General features: G+C 43.6%; 1 protein-coding gene across 2 annotated transcripts in view; it reads left to right on the top strand.

The window, feature by feature from the left end:
• The window catches only part of LOC120932441 (deoxycytidine kinase 2-like), a 376,692-nt gene that overhangs the window by 311,109 nt on the left and 37,866 nt on the right, over positions 1 to 27,717 (top strand). For both annotated transcript variants that reach the window (XM_040344792.1, XM_040344791.1), the window contains exon 6: positions 23,024 to 23,123. In XM_040344792.1, coding sequence (XP_040200726.1) covers positions 23,024 to 23,123 — 100 coding nt within the window. The remainder of the gene's footprint in view (positions 1 to 23,023; positions 23,124 to 27,717) is intronic.

Genomic DNA, 27,717 nt, shown 5'->3' with positions numbered 1-27,717 from the left:
ATATCTGTAACCTCACAACCCCCCCCCCCTTTTCTAATCCTTTAACATGAAAATAGTTTCTTGGAATGTAAAAGGCCTTGGATCCCCTAACAAAGAGAATGAAGGTCCTCCGCCACCTCAAAAGAATTAAAACTGACATTGCACTATTACAGGAAACCCATCTGTCAGCCCCTGATTTCCAACGCATGCAAAAGTTATGGGTGGGCACAGTACTGGGCTCAGAAGCCATTGGCCGTAAGGCAGGGGTTCTCCTGTTGATCCATAAAAATCTCCCATGCACGGTCCTCACGGTGAAATCAGACACCCAAGGGCGCCATTTGTCAGCTCATGTCAAAATAGGATCCAAGGAATTGGTTATTTCAAATGTATACGCCCCTAACAGCCCTGGTAGGAGTTTTTATAGAAAATTATCTACATGGCTACTACAAAACACACATCTCCCCCATCTAGTTGGGGGTGATTTCAACGACATTTTAGACCAGATTGATGACAGATCCTCCCCTAAACCCCACAGGCCAGGGACTGATTCTCTCACCACTTCACTTTTCACATCCACTATGGACTCCTTCCACCTCCAGCACCCCGCAGACAGGGAATTCACGAATTCACCTTCTATTCCAACCAACACACCGTTTTTACTACAATTGATTATCTTTTTGGCTCCGACGACTTCATTCCTATGCTATCAGGCACCGACATCTTGGACATTGTCATTTCTGACCACGCCCCGGTTCTAGTCCACCTTGACAACCTCGACCTACCTCCCCACCCCCAGATTTGTCGTTTACCTCCATAACTTGGCTGACTTCCAGCAATTTATGTAGAAGGCGTGGCTAGAATACTCTTCAGCAAATGCCCCCCCACTCTGATGACTTGAACCTCTTCTGGGACGCCGGCAAGGCATTCCTCAGGGGTCAGATCATTTCTTATGCTTCCTCCTTTAAGCAAAACACCCTATCTAAATACAAACTGGCCAGCTCCCGACTGCACCAGGCACAGAGGGCCTTGTATTGCTCCGACTCCCCTGGCAACGGAGACAAATGGCTTGCAGCCAAGAGTTCATTCGATACTTGGGCAGACACGCTTGAACTGACTAAAAAAGCAAATTTAGACGCTACTCTTCACAAGTTCGGAAACAAATCGGGCAAACTACTCGCCAGACTCTGCAAGGGCTCTTTCTGACCCACCCACATTACGTCCCTAAGAGATTCCAAAGGTACCGTCAACACCACACCTCAAACAACAAATAGGGCAATGCTCCAGTATTACTCAGCTTTGTACGCCCGGACCCTGTTGATAAGCAGGCAGCAAACACCTTCCTAGAAAACCTAGCCATTCCCACAGTCACTCCCTCTCAATTAGAGGCCCTAAACGCTCCCATCTCTCTCTCCGAGGTCTCAGATACCATACACAAGCTTACCCCCTCCAAGGCCCAGGGTCCAGACGGATTCATGGGTGAATTCTACAAGACCCTTCAGAAAATAGTGGAACCCATCCTTCACAAGGTTTTCGTTGGCATGTGGTCCGGTGACCCTTACCTACCATCAGGGAATCGGGCCATCATTAAATTACTCTCAAAGAAGGGTAAGGACCCCCTGGAGCCAGGGTCTTAGACCCATCTCCCAACTGAACCTGGATGTCAAGATCCTATCAAAAATCGTGGCCAATAGACTCTGACATCATCCCCTCCCTGATTCATCCAGCGCAAATTAAGTTTTGTGAAAGGTAGAACAGCTACTCTAAATATATGCAAAGTTATGTTGGCCTAGGAACATGCTAAACAACATCCAGACGGCGACTTCCCCATCATTCCGTTAGACGCGGAGAAAGCCTTCGACAATGTCAGCTTCGAATGGCTCTCCTTGTCCATGACGAAAATGGGCTTTTCAGGTCCCTTCTGTCACCTCATTAGCGCTATGTACACAACCCCTACGGCAAAATTGGTGGCCAAGGTCCTACTCTCAGACGAATTTCGCCTTCACAAGGGCACACGTCAAGGCTGCCCTTTATCCCTGCTCCTTTTTAATATTGCCCTAGAACCCTTGTCCAGACACCTCACTCAGGTAGCACCCCTTCACGGTATCAAAATCGGTAAGCATGATCTGCGCTTCTCTCTCTTAGCGGACGACATTCTTATATTCTCGGCGGATCCCTCCTCTGATATGTCCACCATCAAACAGGTCTTTGATGTATTCTGGGCCTGTTCGGGTCTCCGCATAAACTATGGCAAAAGTGAAATTCTTTCCTTAGGAACTCTGCCTGCCCCCCCCCCCCCTGGATCCATAACTCCATTTTCTCTTTTGCTAGATCCCACATCACCTATCTTGGTATCAAAATTGGGACGTACCTTCCTCTTTATATTATTTTAACTACCCCCCTCTGATCACTAAAATCTCTCAGGAACTGGCAAACTGGTTGGATCTGCCCCTTTCGCTTCTGGAAAGATGTCACCTCGTCAAAATGGTCAGTTTTGCTAGGCTATTCCACTGCTCCTCCGCCACAAAGATGTTAAACTGATTGAATCAGCCATTTCCAAATTTATATGGCAGGGCAGGAGACCACCATAGCCTTAAAGAAACTGTTTCTTCCCAGACGTGAGGGGGGTGTTAGTCTCCCGAATGTTAGAACTTGTAATTTAGCATGTTTGTTGAGAACTAGCTTAGATTGGATTTCACAACCGTCACGATATTCGAACTACCCTTTGGTATCTAAAAGAAGGTGGTAGTGCAGGAGTCCAATCTGTACTGAACACCGGGGGGCACTGCTGCAATTACCTAATAGTCTGCCTTAAACAGAAAAAACACAAATATAGATAGGTGGTGGTGAAGCGCTGTGAGCAACTAATTAAAACAAGGGAGTATAAACAAAACCCATATGGTGGGTAAATAGACCCGTGTGTGAAAAATAAATAAATAAAGTGAATACTAAAAGGAAAAGGGGTGAATACAGCAACCTGTCACTATGTGACATGGTGTAACAGGCTGTATATAGCAACTACACAGTAATATAGGTTAATACAAAAATGTGAACCGAACAATAGCTCACACAAGCTGAAATATCTATGCTGTACGTTCCAACACAAAAAAACGCAACAGCACAACACACGTGTAATAAAAGTCTATTGAAGTAGTGATACCAAAACCCAAAAAAGTCCAGTGTTTATAAATAGGCAGACTTCAGTGCGCACACCTCTTGTGGTACTAAATGCTCACCTCAGAGCTATAGTACCATAGGTGTCTCCTCAGAGGTGCAGCCACACTGATTTAGGCTGAGAGAGAGGGGGGCTCCTCATCAAGTGTTCATATAAACATGTAAGCAGAAATATAAAGGGATAATAGCATAATCCTCTGGAAGAACTTGGAATTGATATATCACATATGCATGCACTCACATTGAGGCTGTGGATAGTGGACCTATCTCCACGAACACCGCGATCGTATCCGGATCTTGTATACTGGAGGGTCACTGGGTAATATGGCAGCACTCACTTCCTCTGTATCTTCCACCTCCTATCTTGACCCGTGGTATCAATAAGTACTCAGGGGGTATAGGATAGAAGAGAAGAGAGGCCCATAGTGCAGTATCTCATAAAATTTATTGTAAATTAAGTAGCAACAAGTAAAAAACTCACATTTAAAAGTAGGGCAACAGCAAAACACCTACGAGCAGCGAGCTCGTCTCACCGCCGTCGGTCTGTGTCGACTCTGGTACTCCTATTCCCGACGCGTATTCGTCGGGAATAGTACTCAGGGGATGAAGAAGTCACGTGAATCTGCTATGGCTCACCCTTTCTCCCTAGTAGCCCTTCTCCACTGCAAATGGAAGTCGGTTCCAGCCTTATACCAACACAACCTGCTGCTGAGAGACACCGTTATCGCCTGGAGAGAAATCAGAAAAAGCCTCAGGCTATCCCCTTTCATGTCTCAACACCTACCAATACAGGGGAACCCAAGTTTCCCCCCCGGGTCTGGACCACAGGCCCATCAAAATCTGGCAGGACAAGGGCCTCACAAAGTTTTCATCCCTATGTGACACCTCCTCTGGTCGCCCTTTATCCTTTGAGACTGTTGCCGCAACCTTTTCATTACCCCAATCCCATGTCTTCCACTTTTGGCAATGCGCCAACTATTTGAAGGCTACCTGCAACAAAGCTGGTTTTCACCCAACTTCACCGACCAGCTACTTTCAGAGGGATCCTATAAAATCTCAGCCATCTTCAAACCATTACTCCAAAGATCTATCCCCCCCCCCCCCCCCTGGTTTCCTCATCGGCGACCTAGTAAACAAAATGATCCAGGGCTTCAACAAAGTCCAACAACTGACCCCCAATGAAATTTGGAAAGAAACTCAGCTGAAAATCTTCCACCGGGCTCACACACCCTTTCTCCATTCCGCAACGGATCGAAACGGCGCCAAATGCCCTTTGTGTCACCAACCGAGACCTTCTTTAACCCATCGCTTCTGGGCGTGCTCTTACATCTCCTCTTTCTGGGAACAGGTACTGGCCTACATTTTTGGAATTACTCTGCTGAAACTGCCCAAGGACCCTTTGCTCCTCCTCTTTGGATACTGGGACCCCCTACTGCTGCAATGGTCCCGTCTGGCATGCTCAACTTCCCCTGATCCCCCAAACCCTTCTCAGGTTTACGAAGACTGGTCTCTGATCTGCCTTCTTTTCGCATGAAGGGCTATTTTAAAAAATTGGACTTCTTCTCGCTGTCCCTCTGTGACCCAAATACAACGAGAGCTTCTTCTCCTTCTCTACAAAGAACGAGCCAACACAGATTTTAAACGGGTCACCTCCAAAGTTCGCTTTCTCTCAATCTGGGAACCCTTCATGCGCTCAACTTTATCCTCTGGGGAATACGCTAACTTTGACCATTACTCCTTCTCATACTTTAAGTCCCCCCGCCATCCGTACCTCGGAGAAGCAGCCTCTCCTGATGTTCTTTTAAAACACGCCTTTGTCTAGCCATCCGCTGTTTGTTACCGGAACTGCTTTCTATCATTCCTGACACTGTTACGATGTACCTGGTGCCCCCCCCTTTCTCCCCCCCCCCAATAGTATTTCTTAGATCTTGTTCTGTTGTTTTATTTTTTAATTAATCCTAGGACCGTACTGCACTATAAGATCCATCCAGTTGCCTGATTGTTGACGGTAGAAACTGTTTGTTATCACAGGTTGTATACTTGCCTGGTATGTCCTATTATGGATCGTTTATCTGGTACTTGGATTGCACATTTCCTACCCCATTCACTTTTATTATAATATTTGTACCTTTTTTGTACCATGTTGAAACATCCGCTACTATCCCTTCCCTCCTTGTTTTGTTTTATTTTATGTACGACCTTTTAAAATCAATAAAAACTTAAAAAAAAAAAAAAAAGGAATTTACTCCAGAGATAAAATGATTATTCTGCCACTTTATAAAATTCTGGTTCGGAGCAGGGATATGCAATTAGCGGACCTCCAGCTGTTGCAAAACTACAAGTCCCATCATGCTTTTGCCTCTGGGTGTCATGCTTGTGGCTGTCAGGCCTGGTACACACGATAGGATTGATCCGCGGATACGGTCCGCCGGACCGTATCCGCGGATAAATCCTCTGAGGATTTTGATCCGATGGAGTGTACACACCATCGGATCGAAATCCGCGCCAAATTCCCATCGCGGTGACGTGTCGCGCCGTCGCCGCGATGATGACGCGGCGACGTGTGCGACGCTGTCATATAAGGATATCCACGCATGCATCGAATCATTACGACGCATGCGAGGGATGGGTTCGGACGGATCGATCCGGTGAGTCTGTACAGACCACCGGATCGATCTGCTGGAGCCGATTCCAGCGGATAGATTTGTAAGCATGTCTTCAAATTTTTATCTGCTGGAAATCGGAAATATCCGCGGATAAATATCCGCTGGAACGTACACACCAGGGGATCTATCAGCTGAAACCGATCTGCTTAGATTTTTCAGCGGATGGATCCTCTCGTGTGTACGGGGCCTGAGAGTCCTGCTATGCCTCATAGGAATTGTAGTTCTAGAGTATTCCATCCAGTTCTGGTCACCAATCCTCAATGAATGTGCTGGAACTGGAGAGAGTCTAGAGAAGGGCAACTTAATTAATATGGAGACTAGAGAACCTCAATTATGAGGAAAAACTACAAGTGCTAAATTTGTTCTCCCTGTTGAAGAGACGATTGAGAAGAGATTTGATTGCGATTATACAAATATTTCAACGGTGATCCCAGCGTACGTATGAAACTTTTTAGTCCCAGGGAGTGTAAGAGGACACAGGGTCACACAATGAGACTGGAAGAGAAGCTGTTTAACCCTAAGCTGCAAACGTTTTTTTTTTTTTCACTGTCAGGGCATTAAGGATGTGGAACTCTCTTCCACAATGGGTGGTGTCAGCAAGAAGTATGAATAGTTTTAAGTCTCTTTTGCATCTTAGCAAAAACAATATAGGGGATATGGGGAATGATTTTTCTACACACACACACACACACACACACACTGGTTGGACTGTTGTCTTTATTGAACCTTACCAACTATGTAACATATGGTGTGGTTTGGGGGTGTTTTCCCTCACTCTGTTTTTTTTTTTTTATTCTTTATTTTTCCATTTTTTTCCCCTCACACAGGGATAATAACACATCACAATTAAACGTCATACATTTCAGCCAGAATTCAGGTCTTAACAACATTTTCTTATTCCTAATTAAGCAAAAAACAAGTAGAGGTTTACCTCACCTTTCTACTACTTTCCATTAGCTAAACGCTTAACGTGTTCTCTCCCTGTTTAAGGTGTCAGTAACCTGGGGTCTCCCCCTGTTATACCCACCCCCCCCTGCTTCAAACTCTGTTAAGCTTTAATGCAGAAAAAATGTGATAATCGCTACACACACTAGAGCAAGGCTAATAAAGTGAAAACCGCAACAACCTTCCAAACTAGCAACATACATAATGTAACATAACATAAAAAATTGAATAACTAGTGAAACAATATATACATCAATATATATGCAAAAGCTGTGAAAAACACAGGGGAACCAATGAATATATTGGAAATGAGCAAAGTCCTAAATGAGGAGAAATGTCCTATATCTAAGGAAGCCGATAATAGGCACCAATGGATAGTCTTCAAAAGATGGCTGTAAGTGAATCACAGTGCAGATAAAGAGGCATCCATAACCAGTCTCCCAAAACTCTCACCTTAATGTAGTAGGATATGGGCATGTAGCATGAGTATAAGCGTGTCCAGAGATGCACATCAGAATGCTTCCCAATAATAGCCTCTGCAGTGGTCCCTTGCCTCTGTAGCTGACTCTGATCCCAAAATGAATACCAGATCTAGGCAGGTGCTCAATGCTCAATGAGAGCAAGAAGGGGAGAGAGAACGGATGCCTCCGATGGCGAAGTACAGTTAAAAAAGGGGGGTACTTTATTCGAATGTAAAAATGGACTCTGCACAGCGCCGTCTTGCGTATCTCTGGTGGCCTCCGACTTGCGGTAGTGTCACGTGATCCCGAATCCCTACGTCGTTACGTCACGTGTCTCGTGACTTCATCAGGGGAACCTGATTGGCTTCCGGGACACAGTCTTTATATATTCAAAACCAGAAGTAGATGCTCTGCCATTTTCTCGAAGTCCCAAAGACGACACAAAGCGGTCATTACAACAAAGCAATGGCTCCACAAGAATCCGCAATGTATTTGAGAAATGGAGACATGTAAAAAAGATACAAAGCTTTATATCAAACAGCTGCATAATGAGTGTAAAACTCAATGACACTGTATGAAAAAGGTTGAACATGATTACTCAATGGTGATCCAAAAAAAGATGATATGGATCACGCCAATGAGAATGATGTGCATAAAATAGAAACACTGGGTTAAACATTACAACGGGGTAAGTTAAAATCAAATCAGTGTGTCCTCTCCTGAAATGATACCACTGATAAGTTACCAATGTATTTTCTCATCAAGGATGTAAATAATTATTTCTCGATCAAGCAAGGACTGAGCTTGATTGAAAATGAATGGAAATAAATTAAAACATGTACTCTTAGGGTGCCACACGAAGGGAGTAATTTATGTACTTCAGTGTGACTGTAAATTACAATATGAGGGCAGGACCAAGAGGGCCCTCAAAGTCAGGATAGAGGAACATGTTCGTAATATCGCTAAAGGGTATGCGAAACATAGTGTATCACAGCATTTTGCTAAGGTACACAATCAAGACCCCACACAATTGCAATTCTGGGGTGTGGAGAAATATAAGGCATCATGGAGGGGGAGTCATAAAATCCGAACTATTAGTCAGAAAGAATCACGTTGGATACACACTCTTAAGACACTCACCCCCGGAGGTATGAATGTAGACTTCGACCTCAATTGCTTTTTAAGTACATTTTTAGATGTAACCTTAGTGACATATCTACTATGGGCCACACATCATCTTTCAATTATCCACCCCCATTCAGTATCATCTATGTTCAATTGTGTATATTTACCCATTTAACCATCTCGATTTATATGCATGCATTATTCTATGTATTAGGCCCCGTACACACGATAGAATCCATCCGCTGAAAAATCCCAGCAAATGGGTTTCAGCGGATAGATCCTATGGTGTGTACACTCCAGCGGATCTGTTTCCGCGGATATTTCTCCCCTGGGATGGATTCCAGCAGATCGAATATTTGCTGACATGCCAAACAAATCCATCTGCTGGAATCCATCCCAACGGATGGATCCGCTGGTCTGTATAGACTCACCGGATCCATCCGTCCGAAGGGATCCCCCGCATGCGTCGTAATGATTCGACGCATGCGTGGAATTCCTTATATGACAGCGTCGCGCACGTCGCCGCGTCATAATCGCGGCGACGGTGCGTCATCGCCAGAGGATTTCGGCGCGGATTTCAATGCGATGGTGAGTACACTCCATCGCATTAAAATCTGCTGAAATCCTCGAGAGGATTTATCCGCGGAAACGGTCCGCTGGACCGTATCCGCGGATAAATCCTCACGTGTGTATGGGGCCTTAGTCATGTGTGTGTGGGATAGTGATGGTGCTTTGATACCGACATTCTGTCGTTGAGATTGATTCACATTGGATCCTCATTGTGATTCCCTTCAGGAATTTTTAATTAATTTACAATTTTTTTTTCCATTAGTCATCTTTTTTGGGCTAGAGATAGACTTGTCTATATTTTATCCATTTTATATAGGACATCCATATAATTTTTAATATTTTTATAGCTCTTGCTTTCATATAAAAGAGTACATGTTTTAATTTCCATTCATTTTCAATCAAGCTCAGTCCTTGCTTGATTGAGAAATAATTATGTACATCCTTGATGAGAAAATATATTGGTAACTTATCAGTGGTATAATTTCAGGAGAGGACACACTGATTTGATTTTAACTTACCCCGTTGTAATGTTTCTATTTTATGCACATCATTCTCATTGGCGTGATCCATATCATCTTTTTTTGGATCACCATTGAGTAATCATGTTCAACCTTTTTCATACAGTGTCATTGAGTTTTACACTCATTATGCAGCTGTTTGATATAAAGCTTTGTATCTTTTTTACATGTCCCCATTTCTCAAATACATTGCGGATTCTTGTGGAGCCATCGCTCCGTTGTAATGACCGCTTTGTGTCCATATTACGGGCTTCGAGAAAATGGCGGAGCATCTACTTCCAGTTTTGAATATATAAAGACTATGTCCCGGAAGCCAATCCGGTTCCCCAGATGAAGTCACGAGACACGTAACGACGTAGGGATTCGGGATCACGTGACATTATCGCAAGCCGGGGGCCACCAGAGATACGCAAGACGGCGCTGTGCACGCCGCGTCCCATATTTACTTTTTGCTTATGTTACCTTGATCACATGTAAGAGTACATTTTTACATTCGAATAAAGAACCCCCCTTTTTTAACTGTACTTCACCATCGGAGGCATCCGTTCTTCTCTCTCTCTCTCCCCCTCTTGCTCTCATTGAGCTGAGCATTGAGCACCTGCCTAGATCTGGTATTCATTTTGGGATCAGAGTCAGTTACAGAGACAAGGGACCACTGCAGAGGATATTATTGGGAAGCATTCTGATGCGCATCTCTGGACACGCTTATACCCATGCTACATGCCCATATCCTACTACATTAAGGTGAGAGTTTTGGGAGACTGGTTATGGATGCCTCTTTATCTGCACTGTGATTCACTTACAGCCATCTTTTGAAGACTATCCATTGGTGCCTATTATCGGCTTCCTTAGATATAGGACATTTCTCCTCATTTGGGACATTGCTCATTTCCAATATATTCATTGGTTCTTCTTTGTTTTTCACAGCTTTTGCATATATATTAATGTATATATTGTTTCACTAGTTTTTCAATATTTTATGTTATGTTACATTTTATCACTAGATATTACCTATGTACTAGTTGTTGCTAGTTTGGAAGGTTGTTGTGGTTTTCACCTTATTAGCCTTGCCATAGTGTGTAGCGCTTATCACATTTTTCTACATTTTTCTTTTGTGTACAGTGAACACTACTAGATATAGCTGCTTCCACGTCACTTAATTCAGCTTCATTCACTTTAACATTGACCTACTCTCAGTAGCGCAATAGTTTCACCCACTCAAGCTTTAATGCAGGTTGTTAGACAGCTGTTCTTTTTTCCCCTTTCTCTTGAGACCAACCAAAATTCATGGTACTGCAGTACAATGCGTTTTAGTGGGTGCAAACATGCATGCAATTGGTGGATGTGTGGGGGTTCTATTAGGAATAAATGTCACCCGCACACAACTGCAAAAGGCAACACATTTTTGTTTTGTGCAGTAAAATGTGTAATTTCACAGGCGTTACTGCAGAGCAAGTGGGGTGAAAGAGCCCTAAAATATAGTTTGCAGGGCAGAAGTGGTCGGTAGGTTGTAATTTCCCACCCGGTCCCCATTCTAACACAAATCCCCCCTCCTAGTACAAATCCACCCCCCCCCCAGTACAAATCATCCGCCCCATCCTAAATCCCCCCCCCAGCACAAATCTCACCAACCAGCACAAATCCCTCTCCAAAATTCCCCCTCCTAGCACAAATCCCTTGCTCTTAAACCCCTTGCCACAGCTAAATTGCACACAGCCCGGTACTGGCCGATCATTTTAGATTTCCACTGTCAACTTCTGTGTGCAAAGGAGCAGCAGAGAACACATGCGACATTCTCCTGGCTCTGTCCTCCTCTATGGTCTCTGTACTTTTACCGGCAAAACTGAAAGCTGTGCAAGCCGCCCAACCTGCCCTTGGCGACCGATGATGTCATCGGTTGGTAGGATATGGGTCCCCCGAGATCTGTCCTGAGACTAATCCTGTTTAATTTCTTCATAAACGATCTAGAGGATGGGATAAACGGCTCAATCTCAGTATTTGTGGACGATACCAAATTAAGCTGGACAATAACTTCTATGCAGGATGTAAAAACCTTGCAGGTTGCAGGGGGGTACAGAGGGCAGGGTTCAGGTGAGTGCAGGGTGCAGGTGGGTGCAGGGTACAGAGTGCAGGTGGGTGCAGGGTACAGAGTGCAGGTGGGTGCAAAGGTGAAGAGTGTAGGTGGGTACAGAGTTCAGGGGGGTACAGAGGGTAGGGTGCAGGTGTGTACAGAGTGCAGGTGGGTGCAGGGTGAAGAATGCAGGTGGGTACAGAGTTCAGGTGGGTACAGAGTGCAGGGGGATGCAGGGTGCAGAGTGGTACAGAGGGCAGGGTTCAGGTGGGTACAGAGTGCAGGGTACAGAGTGCAGGTGGGCGCAGGGTGAAGAATGCAGGTGGGTGCAGAGTTCAGGGGCGTGCAGGGTACAGAGTGCAGGGGGGTACAGAGGGCAGGGTTTAGGTGGGTGCAGGGTGAAGAATGCAGGTGGGTACAGAGTAGGGGGGTGCAGAGTGAGTGCAGGTAGGTAAAGGTGGGTACAGAGTGCCGGGTGCAGGGGGGTGCAGAGTGGGTGCAGGGGGTACAGAGGGCAGGGTTCAGGTGGGTACAGAGTGCAGGTGGGTGAAGAATGCAGGTGGGCACAGAGTTCAGGTGGGTGCAGGTGGGTATATTATCTATAAATAGCTGTGTACCTTGCACACCCCCTCCTTATCATACCTACTTGCACAGGGGGGGCGCCAGACACTGTCTGAAACTGAGTCCTCCCAGTCCCACTCACACAAGCAGTACAATGAATACACTGCCCCTCCCCCCCCTCACCTCACTTTGTGGGCTCCTGCCGGCGGTGGACTCTGTCTCTGTGAACACCCCCCGCACCTGTTCCGCCGAATATGCCTGCCACGGCGCCGTCTGGAGAGGAGACAGGATGAGCGCAGCAATCATCACAGGTGATCCGCCGTGCCGCCCGGGGGGTTGAAACTGAAAGTACTGTGTAGCGAAGTGACTGACGTCACATAATGCAGTGTGACAGGCTGAGCTGAGGCTCGCCGCTCGCTCTCTCAGTAGGGGATCTGAGGAAGAAGGAAGAGTCGCACATAGACACACGCGGCGGCGGTGCTGGATAAAAAAAAAATTCTCATCGTCTGGATGGTGTCACGGCAGCCCACACTCGCCTGCCCTCAAAATGTACTCGCATTTTGTGAGCAGGCCAGTGTAAATTTTGAGGGCTGATCTAGAGGATGGGATAAACGGCTCAATCTCAGTATTTGCGGACGATACCAAGTTAAGCTGCGAAATAACTTCTATGCGGGATGTGGAAACCTTACATGAAGACCTAAACAAAATAATTGCATGGGCAACTACGTGGCAAATTTAGGTTTAATGTTGAAAAATTTAAGGCAAGATTACCACGACACCCCGATTGAAAACCCTGGTCTAGCTCATGAAGGAGATCCCTTTTGTCAAGATTGTATTGATGAAGTAGTTAAAAAAAAATAGGTGGGAACTCGCCTTTAGAATTTCATGCAGTTTATGAAAGAGCAGATGACTTTCACATTTAAGGCTGGATTCACACATATGCGGTTTGCAGTCCGAAGTCCAGTGCATTTCTGTTCAACGGTTCAAAAACGCACAGGACCCATTTCCAAACCGCATTGTGGCCACCCCACACATGTGTGAAGTGTCTTCATTAAAAGTCGGTCACATTTACTTTATGCAAATTGGATACTGTTAAGAATGCATTCAATTTGCATATATTTGAACCCAGCCTTAGTCTTTCAAAAACCAGCTGCAGGAGTTTGTACACATTAAAAGTCCCTCAGCCAGGAAGGTTCTTCCAGCATGTCTAAATCCTCAAGGAAATTGATGATAAAGCTCCTAAAGCACAAAGAGTTATGTTTCCATCAGATAAGACAGATGATCTTCTGAAAGTAATCTATGATGCACTTGAACTTGAGGAAGAGCAGCAGGATTTATCATTGCATGATCAACTATATTATATGCACGGTTACAGAAAAAAATACCTACACGCCTTCCTGGTTCATTCTACTCTACTGGACCCATTAAAAGGGAGTGGGAAGAGCCTAAAGCCTCGTACACACGTCGGGAAAACTACCATGAGAACTTTTGGCCGGGAAAACCGGCCTAGTGTATGCTCCATCGCAGTTTTCACGGCAGGAAAACTGCCGGGAAAAAAAGAGAACCAGCTCTCTTATTTTTTCCCATCGGGATTCCCAGCAGTTTTTAACCCGGCAGTTTTCCTATGGCAAACACTGCGATGGAGGGTACACACGGCCAGGATTCCCGACTAAAGCTCTCATGGCAGTTTTTCTGTCGGTTTTCCCCTCGGGCTTCCTGGCGGACTTTTTACCGCCGGGAATCCCGTACGTGTATACGAGGCTTGAGAGGAAAGTGGTCATTCCAAATAATTTGAAAAGGATATTTCCCATCAAAGAAGAGGATACATTGCACTTGGAAACATGTTCTTTTAAAAAATGTCAAATTAATCTCTCAGCTTTACAAACCCCTTATATACTCCTACACCAACTGCAAACTCCCCCAGTTTCTAAAATGGGAGTGTGGCTACCAGTTTTCGGGGCAGGACTGGATTACTGTTAGAAAATGTAAATGCACCAAATCTATCTCTATCAGAGAAACGTCTTTAACCTTTTGCCAACCGCGACATAGCAAAAATACTGCTACAGCGCGGTCGAGTTGTTCTGGGAGGACATCCCTGGGACGTCCTCGCGCACTTCCGTGTTTTGCGCGCGCCCTGCGGCGCGCTCGCGGGAGTGTGCGTGCTCGCCTGGTCCAGGAGACCCAGCTCAACACAGATCACGGTGAAGAGCCAATGATAGCGGCTCTTCACCACCTGATCGCTCCCTCCAATGAGGGAGCGATCAAAAAGTAAACAAACGCAGGTCATCCAAAGGTCTCCTTCTCTCCTCACACCGTTACAGAGTGTGAGGAGAGAAGACATTTTAAAAGTGAGTGTCATTTTTTCTTGTGCCTAGCAGTGCCACACAGTACCCATCTGTGCCCCTACAGTACCCATCTGTGCCCCTACAGTACCACTACAGTCCCCACCAGTGGCAATACAGTCCCCATCAGTGCCACCTCTGCCACTTCAGTGCCCATTGGTGCTGCTAGTGTCCATCAGTGCCACACCAGTGCTCATCAGTGCCGCCAGTGTCCGTCACTGCCACTACAGTGCTCATCGGTGCTGCCAGTGTCCATCAGTGCCACACCACTTTCCAAAAAGGGGTAATTTGGGGGGTATTTGTACTTTACTGGCTTGTTAGGGTCTCAAGAAATTAGATAGGCTGTCAGCACATCAGGTGTGATCAAATTGATCAATTTTCAGTGATTGGCACCATAGCTTGTAGATCCTATAACTTTTACCCAGACTAAATAATATCCACAAATTTGGGTTATTTTTACTAACGATATGTAGCAGTATACATTTTTGCCAAAATTTATGAAGAAAAATTACTTATTTGCAATATGTTATAATAGAAATGAAGAAAAATTCATTTTTTTTACCAAACTTTCAGTCTTTTTTCATTTATAGCACAAAAAATAAAAAACCCAGAGGTGATCAAATACCACCAAAAGAAAGCTCTATTTGTGGGAAAGAAAGGACGAAAATTTCATATTGGTACAGTGTTGCATGACTGAGTAATTGTCATTCAAAATGTGAGAGCACCGAAAGCTGAAAATTCGTCTGGTTAGGAAGGGGGTTTAAGTGCCCAGTGGTCAAGAGGTTAAAAAGAATTGCCTGCTGCTATTACACTTTCTTCCGTCTCAACTCGGTTCCCTGCAGTGCAGTACCTAACACTTGCTTTAGAGGTTGTTCTGTGCTAGCCTCATTTATTCACGTCTTTTGGGAATGTGGTGCAGGTCAGAATATACAATTGCATTCCTCTAATTGTTTACTGTTTTGCTCTTATTTAAGGAGTCTCTTATTATATGCAAAGGCTCATTCAAACGTTTTTGTGTGGCCTATTTATGGTTAATTGCCTTTAATTGGAAAGCTTCAAGTGTCCCATTTTCACAAATCCTTTCTAGAATTGACTGTATCGTGACAATGGAGCATATCTTCCACACCCTGCATGATACAATTCAACTATTTAATGCTAAATGGTTACTTGGACTACTATGCGTGACCAGTTTTCTTAACTGTATTACTGTATTCCTACTTTTGAGGGTTGTATAAGTTACAGCTTGAATGAGGTATGTCCTGCAGTTTGTAAATTATACCATCTTTCCATCTTTGGTACTCAGGCATTTCAATGTATGGCTCTAGTTTCTGTATTTTGGTTTTCTTGAACTATAATTGTTCGTGTATAGACGCATAGCGTTGTCATTGCATTTTTGGGACCATTTTTTAAACCCACATTTGAAGGACAGACCTTTCCTTTAACCACTTAACACCAAATCACGTACTTGTACATGATTTGGCTTTAAGTGGTTGTAATGGGATGACTACTGGCTTTTTTTTATATGTATATATATAAAGGAGTGGTAAATTAGCCGCTGGATTGCTTTTACAGGTTGTGGAAGGTGCCTCTCCGGGACTTCCCCCTCCCGGCGGCAAACACAAAATTAAAGTTGGCGATTCTGCCGGCTTACCATTAAAAATCAGTAAGGACTGGAAGGTCCCCGATGAACTCTGTAGTACAGGAAACAGGGTGCAACGTCTCTTCCCGTTTCCTAGATGTAAATTGCGCCATTTTTAAATGGGCAAAGCATCTGAACAAACTGATCTTGATGTGATCAGATGCTTTTAGGGCAAAGGAGAGGTCTGGGGTAGGAGCGTACCGAATGGAAATTTTGGTGCCGATACCGAAAATGAAGAATACACTAGGCCAAAAACCAAAACCGATACCGAAAATGTTTTTAACCACTTAAGGACCGCCTCCTGCAGATATACGTAGACAGAATGGCACGGCTGGGCACATGCACATACCTGTACGTCCTCTTTAAGTGCCAAGCCGTGGGTCGCTGAAGTCCCGCGATCGGTCCCCAGAGCTGAAGAACGGGGAGAGCTGTGTGTAAACACAGCTTCCCCGTTCTTCACAGTGGCAGCTTCATTGATCGTGTGTTCACTAATATAGGGAAATACGATCAATGATGTCACACGTCCAGCCCTGCCCCCCTACAGTTAGACAAACATATGAGGTCACACATAACCCCTACAGCGCCCCCTAGTGGTTAACTCCTAAACTGTACTGTAATTTTCACAGTAAACAATGCATTTTTATAGCATTTTTTGCTGTGAAAATGACAATGGTCCCAAAAATGTGTCAAAATTGTCCGATGTGTCCGCTATAATGTCGCAGTCACGAAAAAAATCGCTGGTCGCCGCCATTAGTAGTAAAAAAAAAAAAATTTATAAAAATGCAATAAAACTATCTCCTATTTTGTAAACACTACAATTATTTTTTGCGCAAACCAATCGATAAACGCTTACTGCGATTTTTTTTTTTTAACCAAAAATAGGTAGAAGAATAAGTTTTGGCCTAAACTGAGGAAAACATTTTTTTTTTAACCACTTGACCACTGGGCACGTAAACCCCCTTAATAACCAGACCAATTTTCAGCTTTCGGTGCTCTCACAATTTGAATGACAATTACTCAGTCAAACAACACTGTACCCAAATGAAATTTTCGTCCTTTTTTTCACACAAATAGAGCTTTCTTTTGGTGGTATTTAATCACCGTTGGGTTTTTTATTTTTTGCGCTATAAGAGAAAAAAGACTGAAAATTCTGTAAAAAAAAATAATTTTTCTTGGTTTCTGTTATAAAATTTGGCAAATTTAGTATTTTTTCTTCATTCTTTTGCTTAAATGTGAAAGATGAAGTTACGCCGAGTAAATAGATACCCAACATGTCACCCTTCAAAATTGCACACGCTTGTGGAATGGCGCCAAACTTTGCTACTTAAAAATCCCCATAGGCGACGTTGCAGGGTATTGTCGAGTATTGTCGAGTATTGTGGGGTATTGCGGGGTATTGCGGAGTATTGCAGGGCATGGCGGAGTATTGCGGGGCATTGCGGAGTATTGCGGGGCATTGCGGAGTATTGCGGGGCATTGCAGAGTATTGCGGGGCATTGCAGAGTATTGCGGGGCATTGCAGAGTATTGCGGGGCATTGCAGAGTATTGCGGGGCATTGCAGAGTATTTTGGGGCATTGCACAGTATGGGGGCATAATTGCACAGTATGGGGGCATAATTGCACAGTATGGGGGCATAATTGCACAGTATGGGGGCATTGCAGAGTATGGGGGCATTGCAGAGTATTGCACAGGGAGGGATGGCTGGATCTGTGACTGCATGTGTCACAGATCCAGCCCGCAGCAGCTGCTGCTGCATGCGCTCTCTCCCCTCTCCTCTCTCACACTGTACCGTTCGGTACAGAGAGGAGAGGGAGGAACCGGCGTCATCACATGACGCCGGTTTCTTTACTAGTGATCGCTCCGTCATTGGACGGAGCGATCACGTGGTAAATCGCCGCTATCAGCGGCGATTTACCGTGATCCGTGATCAGCCGGGTCCGGAGGACCCGGCGGTCACGGAGGCTCCCGTGTGTGCGCCCCACAGGGCGCGCGGGAGCGCGATTCTGGGAGGACGTACATTGACGCCCTCCCAGAGTTAAGCAACCGCCTTGTAGACGTATTTCGTCTATAGGGCGGTTGCTAACTGGTTAATATCTTTTTGGGGGATATTAATTATAGCAAAAAGTAAAAAATATTGCATTTTTTTTCAAAATTGACGCTCTATTTTTGTTTATAGCACAAAGCATAAGAACCGCAGAGGTGATCAAATACCACCAAAAGAAAACTCTATTTGTGGAGAAAAAAATTACGCCAATTTTGTTTGGGAGCCACAGCGCATGACCGCGCAATTGTCAGTTAAAGCAATGCAGTGCCGAATCGAAAGGTCCGGGTCTTAAGTTGTTAAAAAATATTTAAATTTTTATATATTTTAAATAAAATACATTTTTATATAACACATTGCTAATGGTATTGGCAACATTTCCATGAGGTGCACCTCTAGCAGATATGATGCAGGAGATGGTCAGAGACTGCAGACATGGTACAGGAGATAGTCAGAGACTGCAGACATACTACAGGAGATCAATGCAGCCTCACCAGTGTCTATCAAATGCAGCCTCACCAGTGCCCAGCTAATGCAGCCTCGCCAGTGCCCAGCAGCCTGCTTGTGCCCAGCAGCCTCACCAGTGCCCAGCAGCCTCACCAGTGCCCATCATTTGCAGCCTGCCTGTGCCTCACCAGTGCCCATCATTTTCAGCCTGCCTGTGCCTCACCTGTGCCCAACAGCCTACCAGTGCCTAGCATATTCAACCTGCATGTGCCCGGATCGGCGGAGATCTCTGTGTGTCACAGAGCGGATTTGAATTGCCCGGGCTGTAGTAACAATGTCCCGCCTCCTGTGACACGTCACACTGATTTAATGTCCCAACATTGGATCAGTGTGCCGTCTATCACAGGAGGCGGGACATTGTTACTATGGCCCGGACATTTCAGCTCCGTGACACACCGAGATCGAGTGGAGGACTGGGAGCGCCAGAGGAAAACTCCCGCAATGGGCAGCACTCGGGGCGGACCACGCCCCCTTTCGGTGCAATACCCACCTTTTTATCTACTAGGCCCTCTACTAAAAAAATATAGATTATGTTTTGGTTTTCTAAAAAGTTTTCTAGCAAAAAATACTTAAGTGTCAATAAAAGGCCTTCTCTTCAAGTGGTTAAAGATGGAGATGCTCTCAAAGATCCTATGGATCATAAAGCAGAAACGTTTATTAAAGGTGCCTGAGAGGCTAGTCCTGTGAACTTTAAACCAACCATAGCAACTACATGCGTAGCCCATACCCGTTTGGTTGGGTCAGCTTAGTTGACATCTGGAACAGGGCACATTAGGCAGAGAAATTTCTTAAATCGTCGCCTGTTTTGGAGAAAGCAGTAACTTTAATTTCTGATGCTTCTACAGAAGCCATTAAATTCACAGCAAGGTCTACCACACTCCTTAACTCGGCAAGGAGAGAGATGCTGTATAGCAGAAATTTTAGCAGGGGGACTTGCCCTCAAAAGCCAAGCTTTGTGGGCTCCTGTTCAAAAGAGAACTGTTTTGCAGTTGACATCAGTGTTAGGTCTGCTGACTAGGAAAAGGGCTTTTCCATGCCAAGCAAGCAGAGGAAGGGTTTTCGTTCTAACGGGCAGCACCAGAATACACAAACCAAACTTTAGAAGCAGAAGAAAAGTTGGTCTTTCAGAAAATTTTGTTTTAATCCCAATAAGGACAAAGAGAAATCTCAGTCACATTGACTCAATATACTTTGTGGGGGGAAGATTGGGGGCCTTTCTCCCATAATTGCAGGAATTCGAAAAAGGGCCCCTTCATACTGAACATTACAGGTATGAATACATAACAGAATGGCCTCTCACCCGGAATACAAGAAAAGCAGAAGCACTTTTAGCTCTGTTGGAAAAAATATTACAACAAGGGGTAATAAGCCTTTTGACATAGGAGGAAAAGGCAAGGGTGTTTCTACTTCTTCCTTTTTTTTTTTCAGAAGAAACCTTTGAGGAAATACAGGATGATTTTGAATCTGAAAACCTTAAACAAATCGATGAAATAAAAAAAAATTCAAGATTGAATTAATTTACACAATGAAGGATTTATTGTGCAAGTGGGGGGGGGGTGTTTGTGGTCATGGTGGATTTGAAAGACGCATACATTGATGTATGCCCCAATTCTTCCTTTTTCTTTTTTTTCATAAATTTTTTTTTTCGCTCTTCAGCAAAGCACGTAGTACAGTACAACAAAAAAATGTGTGGCAAACATGGCAGATCAGAAACCTTCATAAAACATTTAACAGGAATAGCAATAAAATATGTCCGTACACATTTGGAACCGTGTTGTCTTGTTTAATTCTGTTACCATTAGGAATCCGAATACATGGAAAACCTTAGTTCCGAACAAGGCCCCTATAACATACAATGCAGAAACATGTAATACTAGTGTGTAAACAGGGGTTCGACCCATGCAGGCATAAGACCGTGGTTTCTTTTACTTTTCTATAAAGCCTAAATTGGAACATAGATGGAGATCAGGAAGGAATGAGTGAGAAAAAAGGAAGACGTAATACAAGGATTTGGTGCAGGGGCTGGTGCTCGCCTAAAAAGCCAAAGAATATCCCGAGCAGTCAATCACTAATGGGCCGGAGTCCGTATAAATCAAGGGGATAGGTACGAAGCGCAATCTTGTGAACACTGAAAGTCGTGCCAATAATACCACGTTTTGCTGAATTTTTCTTCTTACGTTTCATGACCGCTGTTAGGCATTCCATATCATTGATCTCATTAACCACAACTATCCATTGACAACCGACAGGGGGACAGTGTGTTTCCATTTTTGTGGGATGCACACCATGGCTGCATTAAGGAGGTGGTTTAGGAGGGATCTCTTGTATATTTGTCTCAAAAGTAGGGTAATGTTTAGTAAAAATGTCTCTGGGCAAGTAAGCTTCTGAATCAGCCGCCTGACCTCTTTCCAGAAGGTCGTACTTTAGAGCATGGCCAAAACAAATGTAACATGGCATAGCCAACACAATGGAAAAACCGTGGGGTAGAACCTATGGAGAAGTACAGGGTTCCTATACAAGCAGGTCAGGAATTTATGCCCCAATTCTTAATTCATTCTGGGAGTTCCTGCAGGCAGACGTGGACCAGAAGTTATCAGTAAGCACTCTAAAAGTTCAGGTAACAGCCCTCTGTAACTTTCTGGAAAATAAATTAATAGAAGGTCCTCTGATAAAGTTTAAAAAAGCAATTTCTAGAAGTCCCAAATAGATTTCCCTCTTGGAATTTGGTCCTCAGGAGTTTTCTTGCTGAACCTTTAGAGGTGTGCTTACTAAAGTACCTCATGCTAAAAATTGTTCTTTTGGTCACGCTGGTTTCCGCAAAAAGAGTTAGTGAGCTCCATGCAAAAAACCTTATTGCTATATCCTCATGGATAACATTTTCCCTACTGGACGTTGATTTTCTACTAAAAGTGGCGATGGATTTTCATATTACAGAGGAGATGGGAATTCCTTCCCGTTGTGGAAACCCTGCTAATGGGAAAAAAAGTTTAACACAATTGATGTTAAAAGGTTCCTTATAATCTACATTGAACGTACAAAGGAGTGGCGACAAAAGCCACTGTAGTGAGATGGTTGAAGGAACCACTTGGAGTCAAAGCACATCAAACCTGGGCAAAAAAATCTGGCACCCGCTCCGGGCAGTAGCAACATGGTCCAGTTTTCATACATTAGTCAAGCACTGCTGATTAGATCTGACCTCCAGTATTAACCAGTCATTTGGAAGGAAGGTCTTACAAGCAGCACCCCCGAAAGTACGTATTTCTATTCCATCCTCTTGTGTAAGCTGTCCTGGAAGATGACTTGGGAAAACAGGTTGTTAACTGAATATCCAGGAAGCTTCCAGTACAGCACAGTTCCCTCCCAATATGGGGCTCAATAGTATTGAGGATTAATCTTCATACGATTTTGCTGTGCTTTTTTTTTTTTAAACATTTTATTGGTATTTCTGAAGAGATCATATAATAAAGCAATACATATGTGAGAGTACATCAAGATAAACATTATATGTAATGGGGTGGATCAACAATATCCACAGAACAGTATATAAGTCATTTAAATACATATTTCAGTATCATATAAAATGAGATCAGTTAGATCGAAGGACATTACAATTTATTGTAATGGAAATTATTAAATAAAAAAATTGATAATAACAATAAAAAGGGAGAAAAAGAAAAGAGAAAAAAAAGGGGAGGGGGGGAAGGGGGTCGACGATTTTTCTGTGCTTTTATGCATTCCTGTTATATCTTTTTATAGTCCTGCAGTTATATTTCAAAACGAAGGACTTGGGAGCACGCCTGAGCTTTTAAAGAAAAATCGGATCATGTGTTTTCCTATGGGAGGAGCCTCTCTCTCTCTCTCTCTCTCTCTCTCTCTCTCTCTGCGCGTCACTTTGGGCACCCGCGACGTGCACCTCAGCACACTACCCAGATGAGGGGGGGGGGTGCGCCTCCTCTCAGCCACTCTCCGCCCCTTTCACAGCCCGCACTCAGCAACCTCTCAGCCGCACTCCGCCCCTCTCACAGCCCGCTCTCCGCCTCCTCTCAGCCCCCGCTCTCCGCCCCCTCTTGTCACTCAAAAAAAAGTATCGGGTTAAGCATCGGGAGCATTTGCGCGAGTACAAGTACTCGCGCAAATGCTCAGTATTACTAGTATTGGGACAACCCTACAATATACCCACAGTTGCTTTAGTCAAGGACCTGCCTCAAACTGCTGATTGAGCAGTGAGTTAAGGCAAACAGAAGTTGCTGTTATTTCTTCTCTTGCAATCCTGCTCAGTGTGACTAATCATCCTGTACAGGGGAGTAAAGGAAGCTAATGGTTTTCAGATTTTAATACTTTTATGTTTGAAAATAAAAATGTCTTTAGTTCAAATATAAAATATGCCTCCTTTTTATGTACTGATTCTCTTCTGCCATCAAATAGACTGGATTTCGAGTCTCTCCGCCATGCACCAGTGCTTATCCTTGATGTAAATGAAGATTTCAAAAATGACAAGATTAGACAAGAAGCATTACTTGACAAAGTAAGAATCTGGCAGTTATTACCTAATCATGTTTTGTTTGGAAATATGCATGCACACTGTGTTAAGTAAACATCACAGAGTTTATATCGGGGGTCCTCAAACTATGGCCCACCAGTTGTTCAGGAACTACAATTCCCATCATGCCTAGTCATGCCTGTGAATGTAAGAGTTTTACAATGCCTAATGGGATGTGTAGTTCCGCAACAGCTGGAGGGCCGTAGTTTGGAGATCCCTGATTTATATTATTGATACTAAAGAATAGGTAACATTTAATAGAGTTGTGGGTGCTGCATACCCCGATTGAATGGGAGATCCCTCATGTGTTTTGTTTTTTGTTTTTTTTAAGCAAGGTATTGTATGAATCAAGTAACAAGTTGTTTATAAAAAATATATATATATTTTTATTCCATGTATAAAAGTATCAAAAATAAAAGGGAATAGGGCATAATTACATGGGAGTCATAAAATGCAATTACTGGTCGTAACATCAAGAACATATCTCATTAATAAAGGAACATTTGACACATGGACTCAAAATTAGAACAATGAATTCATATGAAATTCCACATATATAAATACCTACGCGTTTCGACCAAAAGTTTATGGTTAACGGTGGTCTTCAGGGAAATATGTTCTATATGGGAAAAGAAAAAAAATTATACTGACAGTAAATAAATAATTGTTTCATTAGGTTTAGTTGGCATGAGATTTAATGCGTTTACCTGTTCCTTAGCGAGAAAGTTGTATTTCATGGCCGACCAAATTGCTGCTCTTCTAAAAATGAACCAAGCCCAGATGACTCTGAGGTGTCTCCACGCGCTCCAGGTCCCCCACGAGAAGAAGCCCCACCTTCACCCAGCTTACAAGGAGTCACCCCCTATCAGCACTGGGGGAAACAAGGAGGGGATTCCTGGAGAGGGGAGATAAAGGGTGTCTTTTGGGGAAAGGGTACAACCCGGAGACCACCCATGATTTTTTCTGGATTGAAAAGAAAAAAATATGTGTAATTCATTTCTTATATCTACCCATGGAGGCCTACGAAAACTATCCAAACAGGACTCTACTTTGTGTGTACTAAATAGCCCTGTATTGTTCATATGGGACTTATGAATAATAGTGAGTGTGTGTGCTTGTGCTAACATAAACTGGCGACTACATGAATATTATTATAAAAAAATATTGTTGTATTATATTATAATCTATCGATCGAAAAGAACCATGCCAGTTGATCAATTATGCATGTTTAATAATTAGCCACTTGGTTATTGCCAGCAGGCAATCTGTCGCCAGAATGTGCACATGCCTATACACATCACATAGTCTATTATTGTAAAAACATAGGTTAACTACTTGAGGCCCGCGCTATAGCCGAATGACGGCTTAAGCGCGAAACCTGAAAATCCAGGAGGACGCCATTTGACATCCGCCCCTTTCCTCGTTCCCCGCGCGCACTCCCGAGCGCACAGCGGGAAATTCTGTGCTGGCCGTGTCCCTTGGACACAGCCAATCACAGATCGCCGTGAACGGCCAATCGGAGTGGCCGTTTGGTATGCGATCTGTGCAGCCAATGAGAGTTGATCTCAAATGTAAACATATAAGATCATCTCTCATTGCCGGCTCACACAGAGACAGCGTCCTGTCAGGGAGAGAGGAGACCGATCTGTGTCCCTTTATACATAGGAACACAGATCGGTCACCTCCTCCAGTCAGTCCCCTTCACCCACAGTTAGAACACTATTCAGGGTACACATTTAACCCCTTCCTCACCCCCTAGTGTTAACCCATTCAATGCCAGTCACATTTATACAGTAATTAGTGCATATTTATAGCACTGATCGCAGTATAAATGTGAATGGTGCCAAAAATGTGTCCGCCATAATGTCGCAGTCCCAATAAAAATTGCAGATCGCTAACAGAATACTCTCCATTATGGGAAAATAAGAATTTAAAAGACATTTTGGCCATGGGGAAACTAAAAGAATGGGATAAACGTGGGATAACCAGAGTGGCACAACTGTACACAGGTTGCACATTAAAACCCTTCTCAGAGCTAAGTAGGGAATATGGTATTCCAAATTCCATGTTCTTTACCTATTTGCAGGTTAGACACGCACTACAAGCCCAATTCAAGTTACAGCCGGTAAGATGGCAAAAGCTAACGCATTTTCAAAGACTAATCAAGACAGGGGTCTTGAAAGGTCTTATCTCAGATCTGTACGAACGAATAAGGGATCAGTTGGTAGGAAATGAGAGGCTTTGCAGGAACAAACAGAGGTGGGAAGAGGATATTGGCCCAATAACGAATGAGCAATGGGACAGGATACTGGAATTAGGGACAGTGGTTTCACTAGCCCCGTCACAACGGGTCTCCCATCTATTCCTTCTCCACAGGGTTTATTATACTCCCAAGAAACTATTTAGATTCGGATGGAAGCCAGATGATAAATGTCCCAGATGTCAAAACACAGGGAACCTCATCCACATGATGTGGAAATGCCCAAGATTGCATAGATATTGGGTTAAGATTCTGGACATATATAAATGCAACTTTTGGAATTACTCTGGAACTTGAAGCCAGGGTTTGCCTATTAGGATGCATTAAGGAGAGAATGGGGCAGAGGGATGTACTAGTAGCAGCCATAAGAAGTCTGTTCCAGGCGAGGAAACTAATAGCACTAAAATGGCAAGCACAAAATCCACCTACAGTAGCAGAATGGCTCAATGTAATGAACAGCACAATAGGGAAAGAGAGGGGAACATGGATTAGACGCGGCAACCTTAAAAAATTTAATGTAATATGGGAGCACTGGTTAGTGAAAATAGGCCGCTCACTCTAATCAAGTATAGACTAGTAAAGAACAACTTAATTTAAGGACAAGAACAGGATTTAAAACGTGTATGCACTTTAAAAGTAAGATAGGGAGGGGGAGGGAGGGGAGGGTTGGGATGGATGGAGATTTTTTAGTGTTTGTTATAGATCTTTTTGTATGCACATAAAATGCACTGTGTGTAAATATGAATTTATATTTCCTGTCATGTATACGGATGGAAAACAATAAAAAAAAGTACTGGATTAAAAAAAAAAAAAAATTGCAGATCGCCGCCATTACTAGTAAAAAAAATAAATAATTCTGTCCCCTATTTTGTAGGCGCTATAACTTTTGTGCAAACCAGTCGCTTAAGAATACGTATCGGCCTAGACTGAGAAAAAAAATTTTTTTTTAAAAAAAAAAAAAATGGGCTATTTATTATAGCAACAAGTAAAAAATATTGTATTTTCTTTTTTCAAAATTGACGCTCTTTTTTGTTTATAGCGCAAAAAATAAAAGGTGATCAAATACCACCAAAAGAAAGCTCTACTTGTGGGGGGAAAAAGGACATAAATTTTGTTTGGGAACTACGTCACACGACTGCGCAATTATAAGTTAAATCTACGCAGTGCTGGAAGCTGAAATTTCACCTGGGCAGGAGGGGGGTATATGTGCCCAGTAAGCAAGTGGTTAAATCAACTATTGTACAAATTAAATTGAAATTAATATTGAATTATGTGACTGTAAGTGATGTGATACTAAAATGGAGTGAAAATATAAACGACAGGAGTAGGGATGAGCCGAACACCCCCCCGTTCGGTTCGCACCAGAACCTTTGAACTGACCGAATGTTCGCGCGAACATTGATGTCAATGGGACTCGAACGTTCGAATTCAAAAGTGCTCATTTTAAAGCCTAATATGCAAGTTATTGTCGGAAAATGGGTTTGGGGACCCGGGTCTTGCCCCAGGGAACATGTATCAATGGAAAAAAAAGTTTTAAAAACGGTCGTTTTTTCTGGAGCAGCGATTTTAATAATGCTTAAAGTGAAAAAAAAAATGAAAAATTCCTTTAAATATCGTACCTGCTGGGTGTCTATAGTAGTGGCACGTGTCCCTGCACAAAATGAGATTACTATAAGAAAAAAGTAATTTAAGACTGCTTGGGGCTTTAATGTAATGTTTGGTCCCTGCAATATGGATGAAAATCACTGAGAAAAATAGCATGGGTTTCCCCGCCCCCCCTCCCCCAGGTCATTAAAGGCCCCTTTGGCTCTATATACTTTGAACAGCAGTATACAGGCGGTGCAAACAAGACAGGGACTGTAGGTTTGTTGTTAAGTAGAATCTGTTTGTCATTTTCAACTGGTACTTCTTTAAAGTGTAGCTTGAGCCATAAAATCTTTTTTTAAGCTTTTCTGAAAACAGAGAAGGGTCATCACCCCTGTAACATTTGTTTTGCTGTCTGTGTGCATCTGTTCAGAAGATTGAACCTCACTTTCTGTCCCAATGACAATTGATTTAAAAAAAAAAAAAAAAAAATTGTGAAACAAGGATTGTGATAAAGCATCAGTGGACAGGAGACACCTTTTACAGAAGAGAATTTCCCTTATTAGGGGTGGATTTCCTCTCGCTTCCTTTTGTCTCCTTCCGTTTGCAAGTAGGAGTCATTTGTAAGTTCGATGTTTGAAAGTAGGGGCCTGCCGTATATACTCTGCCTAAATTTGCGCACTAGGTGTTGCCACAACACTGTAAGCCCTCACAGTTAGTCTTGGTGGGCGCTGG

Source organism: Rana temporaria, chromosome 3, assembly GCF_905171775.1.
Source record: "Rana temporaria chromosome 3, aRanTem1.1, whole genome shotgun sequence".
NCBI classification, from domain to species: Eukaryota; Metazoa; Chordata; class Amphibia; order Anura; family Ranidae; genus Rana; species Rana temporaria.
This window is presented reverse-complemented; position numbering and strand designations above follow the sequence as displayed.